The sequence below is a fragment of the Thunnus maccoyii genome, chromosome 8 (assembly GCF_910596095.1).
Source record: "Thunnus maccoyii chromosome 8, fThuMac1.1, whole genome shotgun sequence".
Classification (NCBI taxonomy): Eukaryota; Metazoa; Chordata; class Actinopteri; order Scombriformes; family Scombridae; genus Thunnus; species Thunnus maccoyii.
Window position 1 is genome coordinate 8833874 of NC_056540.1, and position 21584 is coordinate 8855457.

General features: G+C 42.0%; 1 protein-coding gene across 2 annotated transcripts in view; it reads right to left on the reverse strand.

Annotated features, from left to right (window-relative positions):
• The window catches only part of gpc3 (glypican 3), a 113722-nt gene that overhangs the window by 36654 nt on the left and 55484 nt on the right, over nucleotides 1-21584 (reverse strand). For both annotated transcript variants that reach the window (XM_042419898.1, XM_042419897.1), the window contains exon 3: nucleotides 12409-13094. In XM_042419898.1, the coding sequence (XP_042275832.1) occupies nucleotides 12409-13094 (686 nt within the window). The remainder of the gene's footprint in view (nucleotides 1-12408; nucleotides 13095-21584) is intronic.

A 21584-nucleotide genomic window follows, 5' to 3' on the forward strand; every position in this document is an offset into this window, starting at 1 on the left:
ATAAATAAAAATTTCATCCAATCGTTCATTTGAACATAATGCACAAAGGGCCATTAACATGATAAACATGCACTCCTACATAATATACTCATTGCCAACACACACATATGTTACACAGACACACACACACTTGTGTAATGTACTTGAAGCAAAACAACTTTAAAAGGAGCACTGGACAGAGGATAATGTTCCATGTTATTTTACTGTGGGCGTGCACTGCAATACTTCCTGTCTTTTTTTATTATCAAGTAGTATAACAGCAGTTACATAGTCCCAACTATTGGCCTGGAATAGGATTAACTTTCAGGACACAACATTCCCCCCTTTCGTAAAAAGTGTTACGTCTACACTTAAAGAAAGTGGGGTAACAAAATGTTTTCAAAAATAAATATCCTCTGCAGTGAGAACCTGGGTGTTACTTCACCTTTAACAGTAAGCAGAACAGTTTTTTTCTTTGAACATCGTTACAGCAACAGACTATATGTCCCTCTTGTATTCTCAAGTGACATAGTCTTTGATTCAAGTTGGCTGTTTTCTATTTTGTACAGTCCCTTGTAGCAGACTCTGTAGGCCTCTGTTCTTCTGGTGGAAGAGTGAAGGCCTCCGGCAGCACAGACAGGTGTGAAGCGTCCCAAATCTGCCCATCAGTCAGCGTGTAGCTGTGAGGTCCTTTCTGCTGTGTCACTTTAAGAGGCTCATTGAACTTGGACTTTACTTTCTTGACATGCACAGGGTTTCTCACGCACACAAGGCTTCCTGGGTGCAGTTTAGGAGTCTTGGCATGTCTCTTGGCATCAGTGTATGTTTTCGTGTGTAACTGTTTCTTTGCAACTCTGTCTCTCAGTTCATGATCCTGAGCAGCTGTGAGCTTTGGCTGGATAGAGAGTTTGGTTCTCATCTTTCTTCAATACATGAGCTGGAGGGGTGATGTCCCTGTGGTCGCATGTGGTGTAGCTCTTTAGACTTGAAGGAACTCAGTGACATGAGCTTTTCACGGAGCTTTCTCTCTCTGTGCAGTAAAGATGCTTTCTCTTAACTATTTAGCCTCTCTAAAGCCCCATTTCCTTCTGGGTGGTAGATTGTAGTCCTGATGTGTTGGATATCTTGATCTCTCAGGAAAGAGGATATTTCTGAGGAGATTAGCTGTGGGCCATTATCTCAGTCATTTGAACATAATGCACCTAAGGCTATGGGGTTTCCATTTTGAGTAAACACAGATCTCATGAAGCTAATCACTGTAGCAGTAGTGCACTGTGGAGCAAAACACACCTCTGGCCACTTTGAATAATAGTCTACCATGGTGATAGCAAACTTGCAGTCAGCAGAGCCAGTCTTGAATGGGACAACAATGTCTAGTGCAAGCTTTTGGCAGGGCCCATCAGGCAAAGGGATTGGTGTCATTGGTGCAGGAGGCGGTTCTTGTTGTCTTGTCATTCAGCTGACAGGACACACAGGTGGCATTGACAGGCTGTACCAGCGCATCCATCTTAGGCTACCAATACAAGTCTCTGAGTCTCTCTTTAGTATTGACAATGCCTCGGTGGCTCTCATGCGCTAGGTGTACCATGTGGGAATGTAGCCTTACTGGCACTGTTATTCTGTGACTCCCTCTCAGAATAAGAGACTTGTGCATGGACGTGTCTGAAACTCAGGAGGATTTTCAACAAACACTGCATCCCTGTGTTTTTCAAACCCAGCAACACACTAAGACAGAAACTAGTCCACCTGAAAGACCGCACACCCAAACACAAGAAAAGCAATCTAGTGTATGCAGTCCAATGCAGTAAAGAATGCAAAGACTTGTATATCAGGGAAACTAAACAACCACTACACAAATGCATGGCTCAACACAGGAGGGCCAACCCCTCAGGTCAAGACTCAGCAGTTTACCTACACCTGAAAGATAAGGGACACTTTTTCAAGGACAACAATGTGCATATTTTGGATAGGGAGGATAAATGGTTTCAAAGTAGAGAAACCATCCCTCAACAGAGGAGGAGGTCTACGACACCACTTATACCCCACCTATAATGATGTCCTTTCATCCCTTCCCAGGAGATTTAACAACCATTCACATTTGGCCTCATGTGACAACTCCAATGACTGTCGTTAACACCTAGTGGTTCACCTCAGGTGACTCCAACGACTCTAACGATTGTCAATACTACAGCCAGGAGAACTAACGAACCAAGTGGTATCAATGATAATGACCCCACAGAGGATAAATACCTGGGACTCCCTACCAGGCACTTAGAACTAAAGAAGCCCCTTGGATGTCTTCAAGTATCCACAAACTAGTCCAGTTGCCCTCGATTCAACCATGACCTGGATGCCTGAGAATCTTCACAGACATCCAGTATCTATTATCATGTTAGGGGATGTGCCTAATTCTACAGTGCACGTTATTTTCATCTCTACTGAGACAGCATCTTTCAGAAAAAGCACAGTCAGCTCGGGCATAACAACCTCCCTCACCTCATGTTGAGCGGCACACTTTTGCAGAGTGCCCAGTCTTTCCACATGATTTGCATATTTGGCTTGTAGCAGGGCATTTTGTGGAATTTGTCAGGTGCTTTTCTGAATCACATCTGTAACATTTGCGTGTATGTTCAGACTTTGTTTCACCTTTTCTTTGGTTATTTGCGCTGTTGGAGCGTTTTTGTTCCGTCCTTGGCAGTGTTTTTATCTCCCACACTGGCACTTCACTGTTTGGGAGTGCACTGGCATTGCGCGCAGCCATTTCCCCTTGATCTGAATGGCCTTATCCAGTGTCAGTTTATCTTCTAGTAGCAAACATTCACGTATATGTCCACTGTGGGCTTTCTCCATGATTTGATCTCATAGCATATCTTGCTCTGCATTTCTGAACTCACACAAAGTGAGCATCTCACCTTGCTCAGAGACGTATTTTGCAATAGTTTCATCATGTCTCTGTGCTCATTGGCCAAGCTTATGTCTCTCAAGAATGACATTTACCTTCTACACAAAATATGCTTGCAGGGCAGCCACAGCATAATTGTAGGTGGTACCTGTTTCAGTCAAGGTATAGAAGATCCTCTGTGCTTCGGTTCTGATGCTATGCAACAGCACAACTCACTTTTGGGTATCGGGCCACTTGGCTCCTTCCACGTCAATCACAAGTAGGTAGTTTCAAACATTTTCAGTCATGTTTCAAATGGCATTGCAGGTTCTCCTGGACATTGTAGGAAAGTGGGAGGCAAAGGAGTAGTAGCCACAGCCATCCTCGTCACTAATTTTGTTAAGTATTTGTAGTAAAGCACTTAAAAAGAAGCACTGGACAGAGGATAAGGTTCCATGTTACTTTACTGTGGATGTGAATTCCACAACTCCAGACACTGCAATATTTCCTCTTTTTTTCTTATCAAGTAGTATAACAGCAGTTACACAGTACCACCTATTGGTCTGGAACAGGATTAGCTTTCCGAACACAGCAACTTGTTTATTGCATGCATGCTGACACACACAAATGCTGATCAGCTGTAAGACAGAATCATCAGGGTTAATCAATACAGCCTTGTCATCCAAGGATACGGTGTGATGATAGCCACCACAGTCTATACATACACACACACACACACACACACACACACCTCAGCCCATTGTCTCTGCCACCCCATTCTCTCCCTCAACATCTTCCTCTCATGTAATTCTCCCCGTCCTCCTGCGCCTGGAGCGAGCGCCGGTGCTCCCACAGGCCATGATTAATGTGATTGGAGCTGTGTTCCTCCTTTTGTTTGTGCGTTCCCGGGAAGCCGTAGGGGAGTTGTGGCACAAGGGAGAGACTGATTCAGCACATCCCCCCCTCCCCCCACACCTTCCCCCCTGCCGATTGTTTCCGGATTCTTCAAGGAAGGGGCTCATTAGTGGGGTATTAATATCACCCAGGGCTGGACTAACACAACCAACAGGAGAGTCTGCAGATAAAGCCTGCCTCAGCTTGAGTGCTCTGAAATACAGTATCTGCACACTTTTATCTGCACTGAGCAGCCCGCCTTGCTAAGAGAGAGAGATGCTGACGGCCAGTAATACAGCACTCACAAACACACACACACACACACACACACTTTGCCACTTTGCAGTCCACGTGTGCATACACTTGCTCACCTGCATCTCAGGTTCCATGTGGCGCTCTGCTTGTGCAAACACAGTGTAAAGATAAACTCCAAACAGATCAATGGAAACGCATGTGGATCCCGACACTCCTGTATGATCAGGATTATACGTTCATCTCGATCATAAGGAAGTTAATAATAAGCAAACGGTTTGAAGAGGAAGGATGATACAATCAGTGTTGAAAACATGGCGGGGTGCCATGCCCAGCTGTAACAACATATTGAAGAATATTTGGTGAGTAATGTTTGTGTTCCAGGGGAGTCGAGGCTCAAGGGAGAGACTGAGTCAGCACTCGGCCCTCCTCCTCCTCCTCCTCCCCCCCCCCCCTCCTCCTCTCTGCTTTGTTGTCACCAGCAAAGGAACTGACTTCTGGTGAAATGCACACATTATAGGCATCCTATTTCAGCTCAACCTTCCCTTTCAGAGTCTCTCAGCGAGGTGAAAATGAGGGAGAAAGTCTCACTATTACGTCAGAGGGGAAAGTAATACCAGACAGCTATCAGGGTCATATCTTCAAATGGATACTGCAGAGTCTGGGTTGTAAATGAGGAATTTGGTGCAACAGACTCTTTTAAGTCTTGTGTGGTGTAAATGGTTTAAGAAATGTCTCGAATTGTAGTTTTAACATGTCAGAATGTCTCCAGATTTGAATAAAAAATGCAGGGCTTTGAGGGAAAATATGATGGATGTGTGCATGCAGGTGTATACTGTGAATATTAAGCATTTTCCTACACTGATCAAAGCTTTTCGAAATGTAAAACTTGTATTCACACTCACTATCTGCACAGATTCTTTCAGTCTAATCTCCAAATCTCACTAATCAGTTCAGCTCAATACGCCTGTTAAATAAATCCGCCGCTTCACAAATTTTCAGCTTCACATCAACGAGATATGACAACAAATCCCCAAATAGTTTGAAAAATAATGAATTATTGATATTTTAAGACAAATTTGGCTTACAAAAGCCGCTCTGCATGGTAAAACTGTTGTTACTAAAACCTGCATACTGAACCTAAAATGTTAATCTCATTAAAATAGACGAGGCAACAGTGCAGATCAGACTCAAGTTCAAAATGAGACATTAGTCGTTTGTGCATCAAGGTTAGAGAGATGCAAAATTGATTTCACACTTCTCACTCACAGGTCTGTAATTCCTGTAGCATTCAGAGCTGTGAAAAGCTATTAAATTCTTCTTTTGATTTTATAGACATCGTTCGGATGCAGATGAAACAGCCGGATCTGTGAGACTGAAGTATGAGAACATGATGTTTTCTTCAAAGTAGGACAGAAAACATGTCTAATGTGAGTCATTAAGAAGGTGCAATGAGAGGCTAATTGTCTGCATTGAAGATTTGAAAAATGACTCTGGTATGGTATTCAAAAATGTTTACTTGAGATTTGTGACTAATTTATCAATAATTATCATAAATTATATAAATAATAACATACAAGTAAGACTCAACAACCTTGAGCAAACTGGTTTTATCTAAAGTTACAGTCATATTTATAAGAAATATGCCAGTAAAGTTGAGATAGTATACAAAAACACCCCAGTCTTTGTGTTTTTAATCTGGAATGGATGTTTTCATCTTTTAAAAAACTGGACAGGTATCCAACATGTTTGCATATTCTTTGATATTGTCTCCCCCCCTCCAAAAAAAAAAAAAAAAAAAAAAATCAATTACAGGGCCAGATTGCCCATCTCAGAGGCCCTGGGGCAAAAATGGGCCCCTATTGAGCCCCCCGTTCAGCCTGAAGTTTCTGAGGCCACAGAGAAGTTGCCCGGTTTATTAGTAATCCAGCTTTGTCAATTATAATCAGTTAATTATGCAAAAATATTTTTCATAATTATTTCAAACTCTTATATCTGTAATGTACACGGGCCAACAAATGACAGATTGAGCCTTTAAGGACTTATAAATACCACAGTTTGTCTTCTATAATTCAGATTAACCATATGACTCGATAAATAATGACTTAGAGATTTTACAACATTAATGATTTATTGCATGTTTAAAAGCTCAAATGGCTCTAACTGCTTAAAAAGTCTGACTCTCGTGTCTACAGTGGCCCACATGTTTGAATGGATTAATCAGAAATAAAAATGCAGCAGAGATTTAATTAGCGCTCTTGTTTCCTCAGTGAAGCAACCGCTTGGATGGGATTTGATCTGCTTGAGCTATTTTTGTGCACAAAGGAAAGACAACAAAAACAAGAGCTGATGAAAAGTGTGTTATTGACAAAAAATGTTGCAGGCACACAAAGAGATATGTGGTAAAAGACTGATAGCACCCGAATGTGTCGAGTGTGTAACAATACACAACTCATGTACTCCGCCGTACATCTCCTGTAATCTTGGTAGGATCTATCATATTTCTGTCTCAACCTACTTCCCATCTTCATTTTCAGCCGAGGGGTCGCAGGGTGATGGATGTCTCCTCCACACTCCCCTGTCCTCCTTCCCCTTGGGTTCGCTCCTCACACACTCTCCTCTCCATTCTTCTCTTCTCTCCCTGTCTTTGTCGCTCTTTCTCTCCTCTCTTTCTCCTCAGTAACTGGTAAAAATAGAGCTTCATAAATCATGCATCCTCTCTCACAGCAGCACGTAAGAATGAGAGAAAAAGAAATAAATGAGAAGGGGGGGCTGAAATAGAGAGAGAAGGATGTTCAAGATGAGATGTACAGATGGAGGTGGATGACATCAAACTCCAGGAGAGGGGTGGGAAGTTCACAGGAGAATAGATTGGAGCTGCAGGGCTCTCGACTGCCCTCTCTGTCTCTCTGAACATTGGTTGATTCACGCCGGAGTTGCGTCGGATGGAGGATATGAATGTTAACATGCTGGGGAGCGGGCTGGCAGACGATGAGTGGTCATCTCGCCGGTAGAGTACATGTTTCAAGTCCGCAGAGAAGGAAAGAGATGTCTCTCTCACACCTCGAGGACTCTTTTACTCAGATAGAGTCGATCTGTCTGTCACCCTCAGTATCAGGGGGTCTGAACTCTCAGTGGAGGTGAGGTTAAGTGAGAGACACCATCTGCAGCTGCGCCACTTACTATCACATGAAACCACCAAACAAGCCATAGAACGTAGTAGATCCATAATGTTGCTGTAAAAAATATTGCAGTATCTCTAAAATATGATCCACTTTATTTGACTAACTCAGACTACTGAAATTTTTAAATACTACAGATTCCCTAAGGGGACATGGGCAAAAAATATATATATTGAGGCCACAATTTACTACATCGAGCACTCAAAATGCTATCGTGTGTGCACGAGATACAATTCATCCCCACGTTTTGGTTAATTTGTGTGCAGGAGATAAGTGTATATACAGAGACACAGCACAATAGACCAGCCTTTCTCCCCAGAGCATGAATGCATCTGTTCTAACTATCTGGTGTCAGACTGTGGCTGCCCACTGTGCCTACATAGTTAGGATGGGTATATAGCACAACAATATAATAGGATGGGTAAGGATAGGATGCAGAATATAGATTCCTTGTATATAAAATGTACTTGGAAAATAAAGAGATTCTGATTCTAACAGGATGATGAATGGATTTCTGTCAAGTGTCAACAAGCACTAAACAGTCCAAGACTGTCTGACTATACACAAGACTGACTATACACGTTCCCCCGTCAGGTTGGTGAATGTGAACGCAGAGTTGGAACATTGAATCACAGCTGACACAAAAGGTTTGTGACTTCACATCAGGTGAATCCTTTGGAAGAAGTACTGAGACCTTTTACTCTGGCCCGGCGCCGCAAGGGGTCTTAACTGTGTGTTTACATTTACCGACCTGACTGGGAATGTGTATATCCAGACAGTCTTGGACTGTTTAATGCACTCAGTGATGCTCGAAAAGGTTTCATGATGTTCATTTTTGCATATTGTTTGTCCTCTGGGCTTGTTTTTTTGACAACAAAACTAGGATTCATTAGTGTAGGCGTTTATTTGTCATAAAAATCTGGAAATGGAAATATCATTAAATATTTCTGTCCCTAATAAAGATGCCTGTTTACCAAAAGTTCAGTTCAACCCAGGTCAGGAGAAGAGTTGTGAGAGAAGGTTAGCTGACACTTGATGACCCATTCAGACAGACAGTCAACACAGGTTTAAGCCACATCAGGCTGCAAGCAAAATATGAACTGCACCGATTTTCACCAGGACTGTCTAATTTTTCTACAAACAAAAACTTACGTCATCTGAATAATTTTGAAGAAGCTCTAATCACATGAGGATTCTAGTGATTAGAGCTAGTGGCCTTCGTTCATTCTTATCTTTAATTTTAAAATAGAGGTGATAAAACTGATTATAAGCACATCATTTGCAGAGAACCACTTGCAGCAGAAAACACATTAAATTGTGGAATGCGTGGGCAAAATCAAGGAAAATGCTATTAAAAGAATCTCTTCCTTTACTTCTATTATACCCAGGAGAAAAAGATCAGACCATATAACTCCAGTCCCCTGGAACCTTCACTGGCCACTCGTTGTTTTCAGGTTACAATTCAAAATCCTCTTTTTGGTTTGCAAAGCACTTGCTGGTCTGACTCCACAGTACATCTCAGAGAGCAGATCTCTGTCAGGTCACAAGGTGGAAATCTCCTCCATGTGCTGAGGGCACTTTCAAAGTCTGGTGAGATGGCATTCAGTATTTATGCACCTAAAGAATAGAACAGTTTGCCTGCTGAACTTAGACTTGCTCCAACATCGAGTTCTTTTAAAAGCAACCTGAAGACTTTCCTTTTCAGTCAAGCACTTTCTTAAATGAACACACCGTACTTGTACAGCATGTCTGTTTGTATGGGTTAGGGGTTAATATGTATGGATGTATATGTCATTTTATGCTTATGTATGCATGATGTTTCTGTTTATAAGCACATTTTTGCTGTTTCTTCTTCATGTAAACCACTTTGAACTGCTTTTGTATGAGATGGTGCTGTACAAATACATTTGAATTGAATTGTATTTTTCATAAAAATCATCAAAAAACTTCAAATGAGATATGATGAATCTGAATTCGATCATTAAACCCACCACCAAGAAGAGTTTTCACACTGTCCCTGCTTTCTACTGCATTACAGTGAAAACAATAGCATGACTGACAAAAAAAATGTACTTGATGAAATGTTTAAGCAACTCTACAAGTTGGTTTTGATTCATTACATACCCAATTTGTAGTTAATGGGCTAAAACATGAAAAACTATTGCAATTGTCCTTTAATCCCCAAGTCCATTCAGCCAAATCCTAAACTGTTATTTGAAGTAATCAGGTGTTGTCTAATTTTGGTTGATCTCCCATGACTCTTCAGTGAGACAAAATTAGCTGTTAGGGAAACAATGCCTCTGTCCCTTCAATGACACCACTGAGCAAGTGTCTCTGCAAGATTACATTCACACACACAGACACACACTCGACCTTGTCACAGAGCTGAACAATACACTGACATAGTAGCTTTAATCCCATATACTGGAACCAGACTCCGAGCCATAAACATAGTGTAAAGTAATCTGTGGTGACTGGAGCTGCAGTCTTAAATAAACCCACACAGACTTATTTAATTTTGGATAAGGATCTCTCTCTCACACACACACAGAGAGGAAGAGTGATTTCCCCCAAGTCAGCGTTTCATGGATGCAGCCACGCCCTCAGGCTGCAGAGTAAGTGAGGTCAACCTGTGTGTTAATAAATGATGGCTTCTGAGTGGAAACCTGGTCACCGCGGGGATTCAGGGTGTGAGAGTCAAAAGTTCAGCAGATATACAGGAGCAAAAGCACATCCAGCTCTGTAACTCTGCAAGAAAAAGACCTTCATATTTCATGAGCACTTCTCCCTGACTTCACATATGGGCTAAGAACAAACCTGACGGTTTTATTGCAGTGGAAACCACACATAACGGGTCACCGCTGCTGAGGAGTGAGAGACGTGTTGCAGCGAGACGTGCTGGGAGCATCTGTCTGACTGCCTGAAAAATACATGCTTTTTCTCCTCTCTCCCGTTCATTCATATTATTTCTCTTTCTTGATTCAACCCTGACAAAAGGTACAATCTTGGTTTGAATGTGGAGAAAAAATGTGTTGCGTTATCTAAGAAAAATGATCATAAACTGGCCATTGCTTGTCTGCTGTGAGTGTGTCTTATCACATGATGTCTTATCACTAGTGAAGAAATTTAGCCTGGATCTCTTGCAACCTGCAACAAAAAACATATCCTCCCTCACTCAATAAGTGTCCTCCAGTCTGAAATCTACTTTCTAAAACACACTCTTTGACCTATTAGCAAACTAAGCTAATAAACAAAAGCGGAAAAGGACAGCAGCGAGTTATGCCGTGCTGATTGAATAATGACGACACTGGAGTTACTGAGAAGCAGTGTGTGGAAGTATTTTGGTGGTTACACCATAGACGTCAAAATTACCAATGAAAGCAGCTGCCTTACTCTACAATGCCAACAAATCTGAGGACTCACCAGCCAGTGTACCACACGAGTGATCAAACAAACGTCTGACACAGTTCAGTCTCAAGACACATAGTGCAGTTGTATGAAACCACATGGGAAAACATACAGACTATACTGAGCGGAAAGATGCCTTCTCTGACCACTGATGGATGGACGTCGCTGGCTATATATGTGCTTATAACAGTCACAGTAAATTGTATCTCTGACACATTATGGTATATGAGTTGTCAAACACAACAAATTAATTTGAATGACTTGTTAGTTTGAATTTGTTTGAACTTGACTTTTTGATAAAGTGACAGCCCTAGTGTACTTCCAGAGCTCCTTATTCGTGAGCTAGGTAGGAAACTGTGTTTATACAGTTTCTTTTATATATTGGAAACCATTGTGAAAGCCGAGCTTTATTTTACTGTTATTTCATGAATAAGAAAACTAAATAGGGAGAGAATAAAGACCTCACGAATAGCAGACAATAAAGACAATAAAGATCCCACAAATTGTTGTGTGTGATTGATCCCGGCTTCACATCCATGAAAAGTAGACCTCCAGAGAACAAAAGGGACTGGAGCACTGGAACATTACTGTGTCTTCATCAGAGTCTAGAGTCTCTGACTCTGATGAAGACGAAACGTTAGTTTGTTTGTACAATTAAAGGCTGTGAATTAATCGGTGTGCTCCAGTCTCTTTTGTTCTCTGTAAGTCTGCTGTCCTCGAACTGAGAAGCACCTGAGTCAGCTGCTGTTTGCTGAAAGATGTGCGGAGAAACCTGTTCCATGAAAAGTAGAGACAGAAAAATACCCACAGAAATAAATTGACTTGAGAAATGGAAATAAGAATGTTGCCAGCTGTACAGGCTGTTGACAGTTGACTTACGGAAATAATGACTCTCAAACTCTAAAATTTCCTCAGACGTCCTGAAAAAAGTGAAAATGATTGCTGCAGCATCCAGTATCATGGCTTCTGTATCAACTGAAAATGACAGCGGGATGGATACATCACTTGCTATTGATTGGTTTGGGCAAAACTAAAGAAAACTGCCCTTCCTGGCAACAACAATTCAGCTGACATGAACACAATGTCTGAGTGAATTAATTAAGTGAAACTAAATGGTAATTCAGTCTGGTTAACAAGCTACTTGCAAGTGCACCTTTCTGGCTAAATTCAATGAGATATGAACATCATAGCCTTCAGTCCAAGTGAAAAAGGATGTGATGACATGGGTCTAACATGGAAAATAAATAAATATTTAGCAGCACAATTATAAAATGAAACCAGTCTAGGAGTGCAAGGCTGAGGTTTGTAGTCTAGTACCAAAGAAGGTGAAACTTTACCAAACAAGGTGATGACACTGCTAGAACAATGACTTCTCCTCTTCCAAATACAATGCATCTTTATTTCTTTTAGGCAACTACAAATTTGCAAGTAGAAGTTCAACAAAGATGAAAAACACTGGGCTGCAAAGTGATTTTGGCATCAGAATTGCAGGTCAAATGATGATCGCTGGAATTTGCAGAAATTTGTTCTAGCGTGATTGTACCTTAATTCTACAGTTTACCTCACAACCACTGAGACAGAGAACGAAATTATTATCTCCCTGATAAATTTCCAGAGTTGTAAAATTCTGTTATTATAAAAGCTGCTATGCCATGTTCTGACATCTGACTTCAGGTTCACTCAAACTCTCAACTGGACTTCCTGGATTTTATTGTCTCACCTTCAGGAAGGCACCCGCATCAACGCAGCCTCTTGCATTTATTATGACACCTAGTTAGCAAATGTGTATGTGTGTCTGTGTACTGGACTCACCAGGGCGCTGAGGCGAGTACGGGCATTCACAGCATGCTTGAGAGCGAGTTTGATCATTGAAGGCAGTCTGAGAACAACAGCCTCCATGTCTTGCTCCCCCCTCATGGCGCCAGCCAGCTTCCCCAATCCGTCTACATAGCTCCTCCAGTGAGGCTGCACCTCGGCTGCTCCCCCCAGGCAGCCTTGCATCACTGCTTGACAGAAGCCTCTGCAAGCTGGCGGCCCCAGCATGCCCTGGCAGTGCGGGCAGTACCACAGCTTCAGCAGGGCACGGCTACAGTCCCGGCCAGGCCGCAGGTGGTCTGTGGTGTTGACAACCTCGATGCCCAGGTTCAACGCCTGAAGGAAGACTCGAGTGGCCAGGAGGGAGCGGGACAGACGGGTCATCATCAGTTTGGGATAAGGGCCAAATGCTCCTGAGTCCTTCCAGGCGCCTCTTACACACTCCTCAGATGCAGAGGATCCACTGCCCCCCAGCAGGCGGCGGTATGTCAGGGGAAAGAGGCGGCCGTAGAGCACCGCCACCATGTGGTCCACTGTGGAATCTGAGCCCAGGATGTAGAGCGACATGTCCAGGAAGAGCTGCCCCACTGAGCTCTGGGCCCCGCTTCCGAGACTTGGGAACTCTGACTTCAGCATTGCCAGCGTGGAGTTACGACCATGACGCAGCACCAGGTCAAAAGCCTCTGCAAGAAAACAACAGAAGAAGAATAAGATGAGGTGAAAGTTAGGCCTCCTCTTGAAAGCTGTTACATTCAGCAGATATGCCTCGATAATCACCATAACAATGCCAAGCTGTCAAAAACCAGGCAGCAGTTTATCTCCGAAACATGAAACACACAAATAGATGCAATCCCCCTCAAACACCCATCCATTCTTAATGATCACAGTCAGAGAAAACTTCCCACGCACAGCCTCCTTTCCCCTTTCCCCCAGGTTCTCTCGATCTGTTGTTTTCTCTAATGGGACTGTTCACACATGCACAAAATACACACACACACACACATAGAGAATACCACAGTAATAGATGATGACTTCAAATATAAAGAGAGCAAAGCTGCTGCAGCAGATGAAAAGCAAGATTTGGGGTTTAACCTTTCACTACAACAAAAGAGAGGAATAAAAATGAACTCACAGAATGTTAATAAAAGTCCCTTAAAAAGAGCGTATTAATCTCAACATATTGGTAGAAGCATAGCCACAAGGATGTCTGCGGGGAGAAAAGCATACAGAGCACGCGGGAGGGAGGAGTGCGTGGTTGATGTGAGGAGGGAAAATAATCGGTGGTGTTTCAAGGCACAAAGTGAAGTCTTATCAAGAAGGTGGCACAAGAAGCGAGAGCTCTATCATCGACCCAGTAGCAAAATGAGTGAGGACCCAACAACAGAGGGGATTTAAAGCTCCATTACTGAACTTAGCAGGGGAGCTGAGAGTCAGTGAAATTAAGCTTTGGGCAGGAGAATAGTGAGGGATGCTGAAATCCCATTTATACCGCAGCTAGTCCACTACATCACTTTGTTGAGGGTGATAGTCACAACTGCTTTGTGGAGGGGGGGGGCACTGGTTTAGGGGACATTAGAGGAAGTTATTGGTTTGTGCGCTACAACAGCCAGACATTCCATCTTTGTTATTTGATTTTTCTTGCTCGGATGGTTTAATTTCTTTGTCTTCATGCTACTCTGAGGTCAAATGAAGCTCGGCAGACGCACGGAGCTCTGGGTCCTTGGAGAGCACTGAGAGACAATGTGACAGCTCTATTTTGTGTAGAACATAAAATGTGTTTTGCTGTGTGCATTTTCAGGGCACATAAAGTCTATATGAGTATATGACGATGTCTGAGCAGAGGAAATGAGCATCACTCCCTTGCCTTTACTAACTGCCCGTATGCCTTTAACCTGTGCAACTCGAAGAAGAGTTAAATCGATCGAAGAAACAAAAGCTTTTTGCTCCATTCAACTAGTTTTCAGTACACATACGAATGAGTCTTCAAACCCTCAGGCTGAACTGACTATAGACTATACTGAATCCTCTTGTCACTGGCTGTGTCACCAGTATCTTTTCGCAGTGGAGCTCATTCTACTGGTGACTGCGGCACTGATGGCAGATCAACTGTGATAAACAGTAATTTATGTCCTTGTTAGGAGCTTATTGAAAGACTGAAGAAGCCATAAAAACAATCATGATGTGTGAACTCTAGTGAAGAGGGTTGGTTTCTAAGCTTTTAACCTTATTATCATTGCTTTTATTGGCCCAGTTTGTACTTAAATAACCATTTTATGACTCTCGTGCACTGTGTTACTGTTACACTACATTTTAGCATGTCATTATAAACATATTAACCTAATGGCTTTCTCACAAAAGTAAAACAAGAAGTAAACACGCTGGATATCACCAGTTCTCTTTCAGTCATATCAACAGTTCAGACTGATCACTAAGCTTATTTTAAAACACAAGTGGACATGGACGGACACAAATTCACTTTGGGCTGTGTGACTCGAGCTGGAGAGTCTGTCACACAAACACGGTGCTAGTTAGCTACAGCTAGTCTGTACAGTCAGTGCTTTTGCTGTTTGGGGCAAACAAACACAGACTGCAATACCCCAGTGGTCAAATACACACAAATTACACGAGGATACTGAACACACCTTAAAAAGTAACTTAAAATTCAATTCACTTCTTTGCGTCACAGTCCAGACAGTCTTGTACAGTCACTCTAGTGTACTCTCAACTGATTCTGGTCCCAGTGTGTAGTGCTCATTTCAACAGCAGTTATTCGCCCTGAAAATCAAGTAACGCTGTGCTGTAGATAAGGAAAAAGTGAACATTTTATGATGTTTTCTTGTACTACACACCTCAAAACTACAAGGTGATGTCACTTACAAAAGAGACAGAGTGTGTGGAGGCTGCGTGTCTGTGTTTGAATTGCATTTTTACGTATATGGGATGTGTTTAAGCTGTTGGGAAATAAAGATAAATTCAATACACTATTATCCTGTAATTACCACATGTGGTCACAGTGGCCACTGTTCAGCAAACATGACATTGTCTCAGGGATAAACAGAAGCAAACCTTCGTCGTAGGTTTGAATGTGTGTGTGAAAAGTGGAAAGCAGCATTCTTGCTCCTGGGTGAATGAAAGGTTTAGAAGAACATTAGAGGATGTTTGGGTGAGTGTGAGACGATGCTCGGGAGCAGCACACATCTGTTTAGATTTGCGGGTGTCCTGCTGCGTCTGCGAAACACTTCCCTCTGTGATCAGTGAGCGGACAGATGTGCAGATTGCCAGCTGAGACAAGGAGACAGACTGAGAGGAAGGAAGACATGCCCACACACACACACACACACACGAGAACACATACACAGATGTAAATAGAAATACTAAGCATATCTATTCTGGTAATATACAAGTAGAAGCTCCTTATATTTGCTTGAAAATTGAAGGAAGTGTCAAAATGCACATCTAACTCAAAGCTATTTGCTTCTCCTTTTCTTGGTTTCTATGAAAGCCTCTTACATAAAACCTGTAATTCAGCTGCTACCTGTAGTATCTCTTACACCACAAAGAGGGGAGCCACTTTGTAATGGTAAAGAGAAAGACTAGAGGGCTCTTCATAAATGCAATTCAATGGCTCTAAGTAGCCAGGGTCATGGCAAGAACCGCTGCAAGCCCATTTCCTGCGCATGCTGCTCGCTCTCTTTCATCAGTGAGAGCCTGTGCGGGATCAGGTATCCTCTAATGGAGGGGAGAGGGGCTGTATGTCAGAGACCTGTGACATTCTGGATACAACTATAGGAGGTCAAGAGCACACATTACCAGAGCAGGAGCCCACAGCAACATATTGGGTCACGCTTAAAATTAGCAGTAGCATTTATTTTGTCAGATGGAGGCAAGGGCTGGCTGCTGGAAAATGGTTCCCCCTCTGAGACGAAAGGCTTTTTACAGACAGATTAGCAGTACAACACAAAGGGAAATGTCTCTGCCTCTCCTCTTTTACCTCTGTTCACCCGTTTCACCAGCTAGCTAATGTTTGCTCTAAGGATTTCATTTGTGCATTAAAATATGGATATTAGTAAAATTCAACAGGTACTTATGTCATCAGCAAGGACGTCATAAGTCAGCAGTGTTATATTATAATGCTTTATCATTATGAGAGGCAGATCTACTTTCTGAGCTTATCGTGTCATTAATCAAAGACGGTAATTAAATTGCGATCAGGTCCTGCAGATTTCAGGTTATCTAAAGTGTAAAAGAAATATAATAAATCTGTGTCACAGCGAGGTCACTTATTTTTGACATCCAAAAGCTCTAAGTGACTGCACAACCGACATAAAACAGGTTTTTCACATAATCTATGAATGACCTGTCAAATGAACATATTTGATGTCGGTGAAGCCATCAGTCTGGATGTTACATAATTCAACTCCGCAACTCGTAACAGGCCAGACTGACTGACTGACCGCTGACTGCAGCTGACACGCTGAGAAGGCAGACATGTGCTGTGCTGCCTCATCAATCAGCGGGCCATACACCCATTATCCCCAGGAGAGGAAAACATCAATAAATTACCCAGCCAATGAGACTAATCCATTTGGCTGATGGAGTGTCACCTCTAGCCGCCATAGAGACGGATGGAGAGGCCGCTGCCACCTGGTCCCGCGGTGACAAAATAGTACCTGTCCAGGACGCAGAGAGAGGACTTGCAGGAGAGCTGGAGAGCCATTCACAAAGCCACATGCCAGCACACTGTGTGTCAGGTGGAAACCTTGTATCTGCAAAGTTTTATATTTTTATTAGTGTTATTAGTATTTTTAGCTTTTTTTTTTTTTTTTTTTTAGTATTTTTAGCTTGTTGATCATGCAACAGTGAATTTTCTGAAAGAGGTTTCTAAATTTTCTCATTTATGCAGACAGATATGTTACTATTCACCATGCACATCACTAAACAGGAGTTATAAGGTTTTTACCTGAGTGTATTGAGCACACACACACAAACACACACACAGAAACCTCCCAGCAGCCTTTGCGTCCATTTATGATATTATGAGTCTGTCTACAACAAAAGCAGCATCTGTTCATTGACTGTAAACAATATGTTGTTTTTCCAGACACATTTCACTCAGCTCCCCCACAGCAACCTGTCCCAGGTAACCTGAGAGCTGCTCCACCTGACAAGCTGCTCTTGCGGGACCGGTGTGTGTCTGAGTCCAGTAGCCCAGGGCTTACGGGACGGGGGCGGCGAGGCAGGGTGGGGTTGGCTGATTCCAGGAACAAAGCACACAGGATGCTGGTAAGGCCCAGATAGCATCACCAGCAGACCATGAGGGCCAATGGACAGCGGGGCAGAAATGAGATGTGTATTAGGTTACTCCATCTGTTAGAGAGCACCTCGCTGCACATACAAACACACACACGCACGCACACATGCACACAGACATACACAATGCAATCACACAGCGCACAGCAGTAGCCAGGTGGTGAAAGTGTGGGCGAACATTTGGCAAACCGTAGTGGGAGGGCAAGGTGTGAGTCAGGTGTAAGGACTAGAGCTACACACACAAACACACACACACACACACACACACATACACACACACACACACACACACACAGAGGCATAATTTCCTTTTCATTCATTTATCTGCCTCTCCATGAGCTTCTGGAAAATGTTTCCTTGCAGCCAGACCAAGTAGGAAACAATGAAAATTTGTCCTCTGGTCTTATTACCTGTAGTCTGCTCCCCACAAACAAATAAATCTTACACAGTCCAGCCGATACATTTTTTTCATAGTCATACCTATCAACGCTTTTCTGTACTTTAAGTTGAAGTTCAGGTCTAACTTTGTAGTTTTGTCCATTATTTTATAACATTGTACTCATCATGATTGGGGAAAATGGAGACACAAGAACTCCAATTTAAATGTGTTAATTGTGCTTCAAAATAAAGCGTGGCGTTAGTTCAGGCACTTCAGTCATGCTTGTATTAACTGATTGGCATCAGCTTTTTCCATAATATGCTTCATAATCATTGGTTAATTCATTGCTGTGTGACTAATGTCCAATCACATTCATGCGTAACCTAATATTACTCTGCTGATTATGCTCATGCCAACGCTGTTTGGTGCTGCAGCTCCCTCCACCATCCCAACTTCCTCCTAATGTGGTATTTTGTATTGTTGATTTATTTAGGTTTAGTGGTTTATTGGGGGATTAGCTCTCTCAGCAGAATCCTTGTTGCTGCTCTGATACTTTGAGAAACCCTAAAAGAGCAGAGCCTTTTCTGACAAATTTAACTGTGTAGCTGTGTCTCTGACAGAACCAACAGTCTAGTCAGTAATGATTCCTCATTGCACAGGAAAACTGTTTGGTTGCACAACCAGAGTAAGCACATTAGGTTGAAACTGTGATGGATGTTTGCAATGGACAGTTTGGGTTATGATTTTTATGGTTAACCTTTATTTTCTTCTCCCAATAACTTTGGATAACCTGGGGCATTGTTTGACGCCAGTCTGATCATCTTATTGCTCATGTTTCTTGTTTCAGAGCCCAATACACAATGACTGTAGTTACATGCGTAAAATTAAGAAAATACCTTCAATGGGCAGTTCAAAACCAGTTTGTCTCATATGATCCGAGACCATGGCGATTGTGAAGTGCCACTACAGACAAAACACAAATCTTTGGAGCAAACATACCCACTCAAATCCGAACTGAAGCCACAGAAAATAGGAATGATCTAAGGGCCCAATATGATCGATCCACTTTATTGTAGTATGCACATTATTTTATTTCTAAATGCAGTTAATGTTAGTTTACTGCAACATTAGTCATTGTAACAGGGACACTTCACCCCTTATGAATGGGATGTTTAACCAATAAAGATTTAGAAAAAAAAAACCTTATGAGTGGGACATTTGGACAGTTGCTAAGGGAATATGATCATTTTGTACATTTAATGATAGCTATACAGAACAGAATAAGCACTTTGGATATATTTTGATTTTTGGCAATTTAAATTAACATGGTTATTATTTATCTTTATGATGTAGAATTGGAATCTGTTTATTGAATATTATAGTGCGATGCTTATTCTTAATCAGTCCTTCAGTTAACTGTTGAACCATTGGTAATTAGACAATTGGTTCTCAAACCTTTTCATGTCAAGGACCCCCAAATTGATGTAACAAGCCATGGACCCCTATTTGATCAGATTTTTCCCCCTGGGACCTCTATCTGAGAGGATAGTTGTTACATATGATTTAGCAGAGAAAGTGTCTGTACTGTAGGTGGGGAGATAACGTTGGAGAGGGTGAAACCTCTGATCAGAATAGTCATTCTTATACATTGTGCTAACTTCTAGTGAATAGACTATTAGTAAATATTACGTCATCTGTACTGAACTACACCCATCATAATAATGAATGGGGGTGTACTTCGATAGAAAATAGTTCCTACATGAAACTGCTCAGAACAAGGCCTGTGGATTATCTTAAGTAACTGGGTCATGATTTCTGTAAAGAGACAATGCTTTTGAATTTTTCAAATATATTTCTTTGGGGCTTTGAGTGCCACAAACCGAGTGCCATTCAGCTCCATTGTACTGGAGTGATGACAGATATCTCTACGGCCACCACAGTAGTTTGTTCAGTTTTGTATTCAGGGTGCATAAGAGTGAGGTTATTGCTAGACTACAGACAGTTAACCAGCCCAGTTAAAGCTGTGAGCCTGTAGAGATGTAGGCTGGAAAGTGAGGTTTATTGTATTTTCCAGTCATTGTTAGACTGTCGAGGTCATTCAGTAAACACAGTTAAAGGTGTTATGTGATATTTTCCATTAGTTGAACTGAGTAAGAGAAGTATATGGAACATAAGAGAGATTTACTCATGCAGATGCAGAAAATATGTTTATGATTGTTTATACTCCATATTGTTTCTGTTGTGTAGAAATAGTTCATATGTACATATGTAGATGTTTGTAGCATTGTGTACGGGATCTTTAAAGTAAGTGAAGTCCATTGAAAACTTTAAAACAGGACTGTAAGCTGAAGTTAACCCCTGTGAATAAATGTGTTGCACAAGATTGGACCCAGAGCTTCATTCTGAACCTGTAACATATAACATATTTACTCCACTACAGGGAATTAGAAAATGTATAGCCTATCCTGACCAACTCAACTTGCATTATCAGGACAATACCCTGACAGTGAGCCAACAGCGTGTCACTGGTTGCTGAGCCTGTTCAATACTGAATGAGTTAGAGAAAACTCAGACACATCATGTAGATAGAACCAAATAAAGGGACACGGTGAAGCCCATGATGCTGCTGCACATATATCTACCACTTCCATTCCTCTGAGAAGAGCTGTGGAGGAGGACAAATCTCTTGTAGAGTGGGCACAAATACCCAGTGGGGGGTCTTCTCCCACTGCGACATACAGTATGCCTGTGTGATAGCTTCACACAGCCAGTGGGCAAAGCGCTGTTTCGTCAGAGGCTTTCCCTGAGAATGTTCTCTGTAATGCACATCATGTGTTGTGCACTTTCATTGTAGGTTTATAGGCTACTGCCTGAATTGGCCAAATGAAAAGCAAGTTTTTCTTTAAAATACACAGAGCAGAGGAAACATTTTTGATGCTAAAAATCTTGGTTTCCCCATTTTCTTTTCTAAGGTTACATTGTTCTGTTGTCCTACAGAATACACTTAAGTAAAAGTCATCTTATTGATATTTCTTTTGTCTTGTCTTTATTTGCATATTTGGTATTGAGGTAATCCAAAAGTAACGGAAAGTAATCAAGTTCTGTTACTTTAATATTGTTTAACAGATAATTAGTAATTGCATTAGAATACATCTCTAAAGTAATCCTTCCAACCCTGTGAACATCCATAAACAGTAAAGCACATCACCTAATTTGAAGTGACAGTAGGTCTAGTAACAATGAATCACACCTAAAATGACTCCCATCTTATCTTGATAAAAACAGGAAGCACTGGACATGCACACAGACCAATACTGCTGTTTCTAGCTGATACAGAATATGCCAGGCTGTTTCCTCTGCTGCCATATTTCTGCCTTTCACCATTGACTCCATTGATCTCTGGTGCTGCGGTCCTCGCCGAGGTCAAAGTTGAGTCGTGCTCTATCTCATACCGGCAAACTGGCGCTGTCAGAGGACACGATGT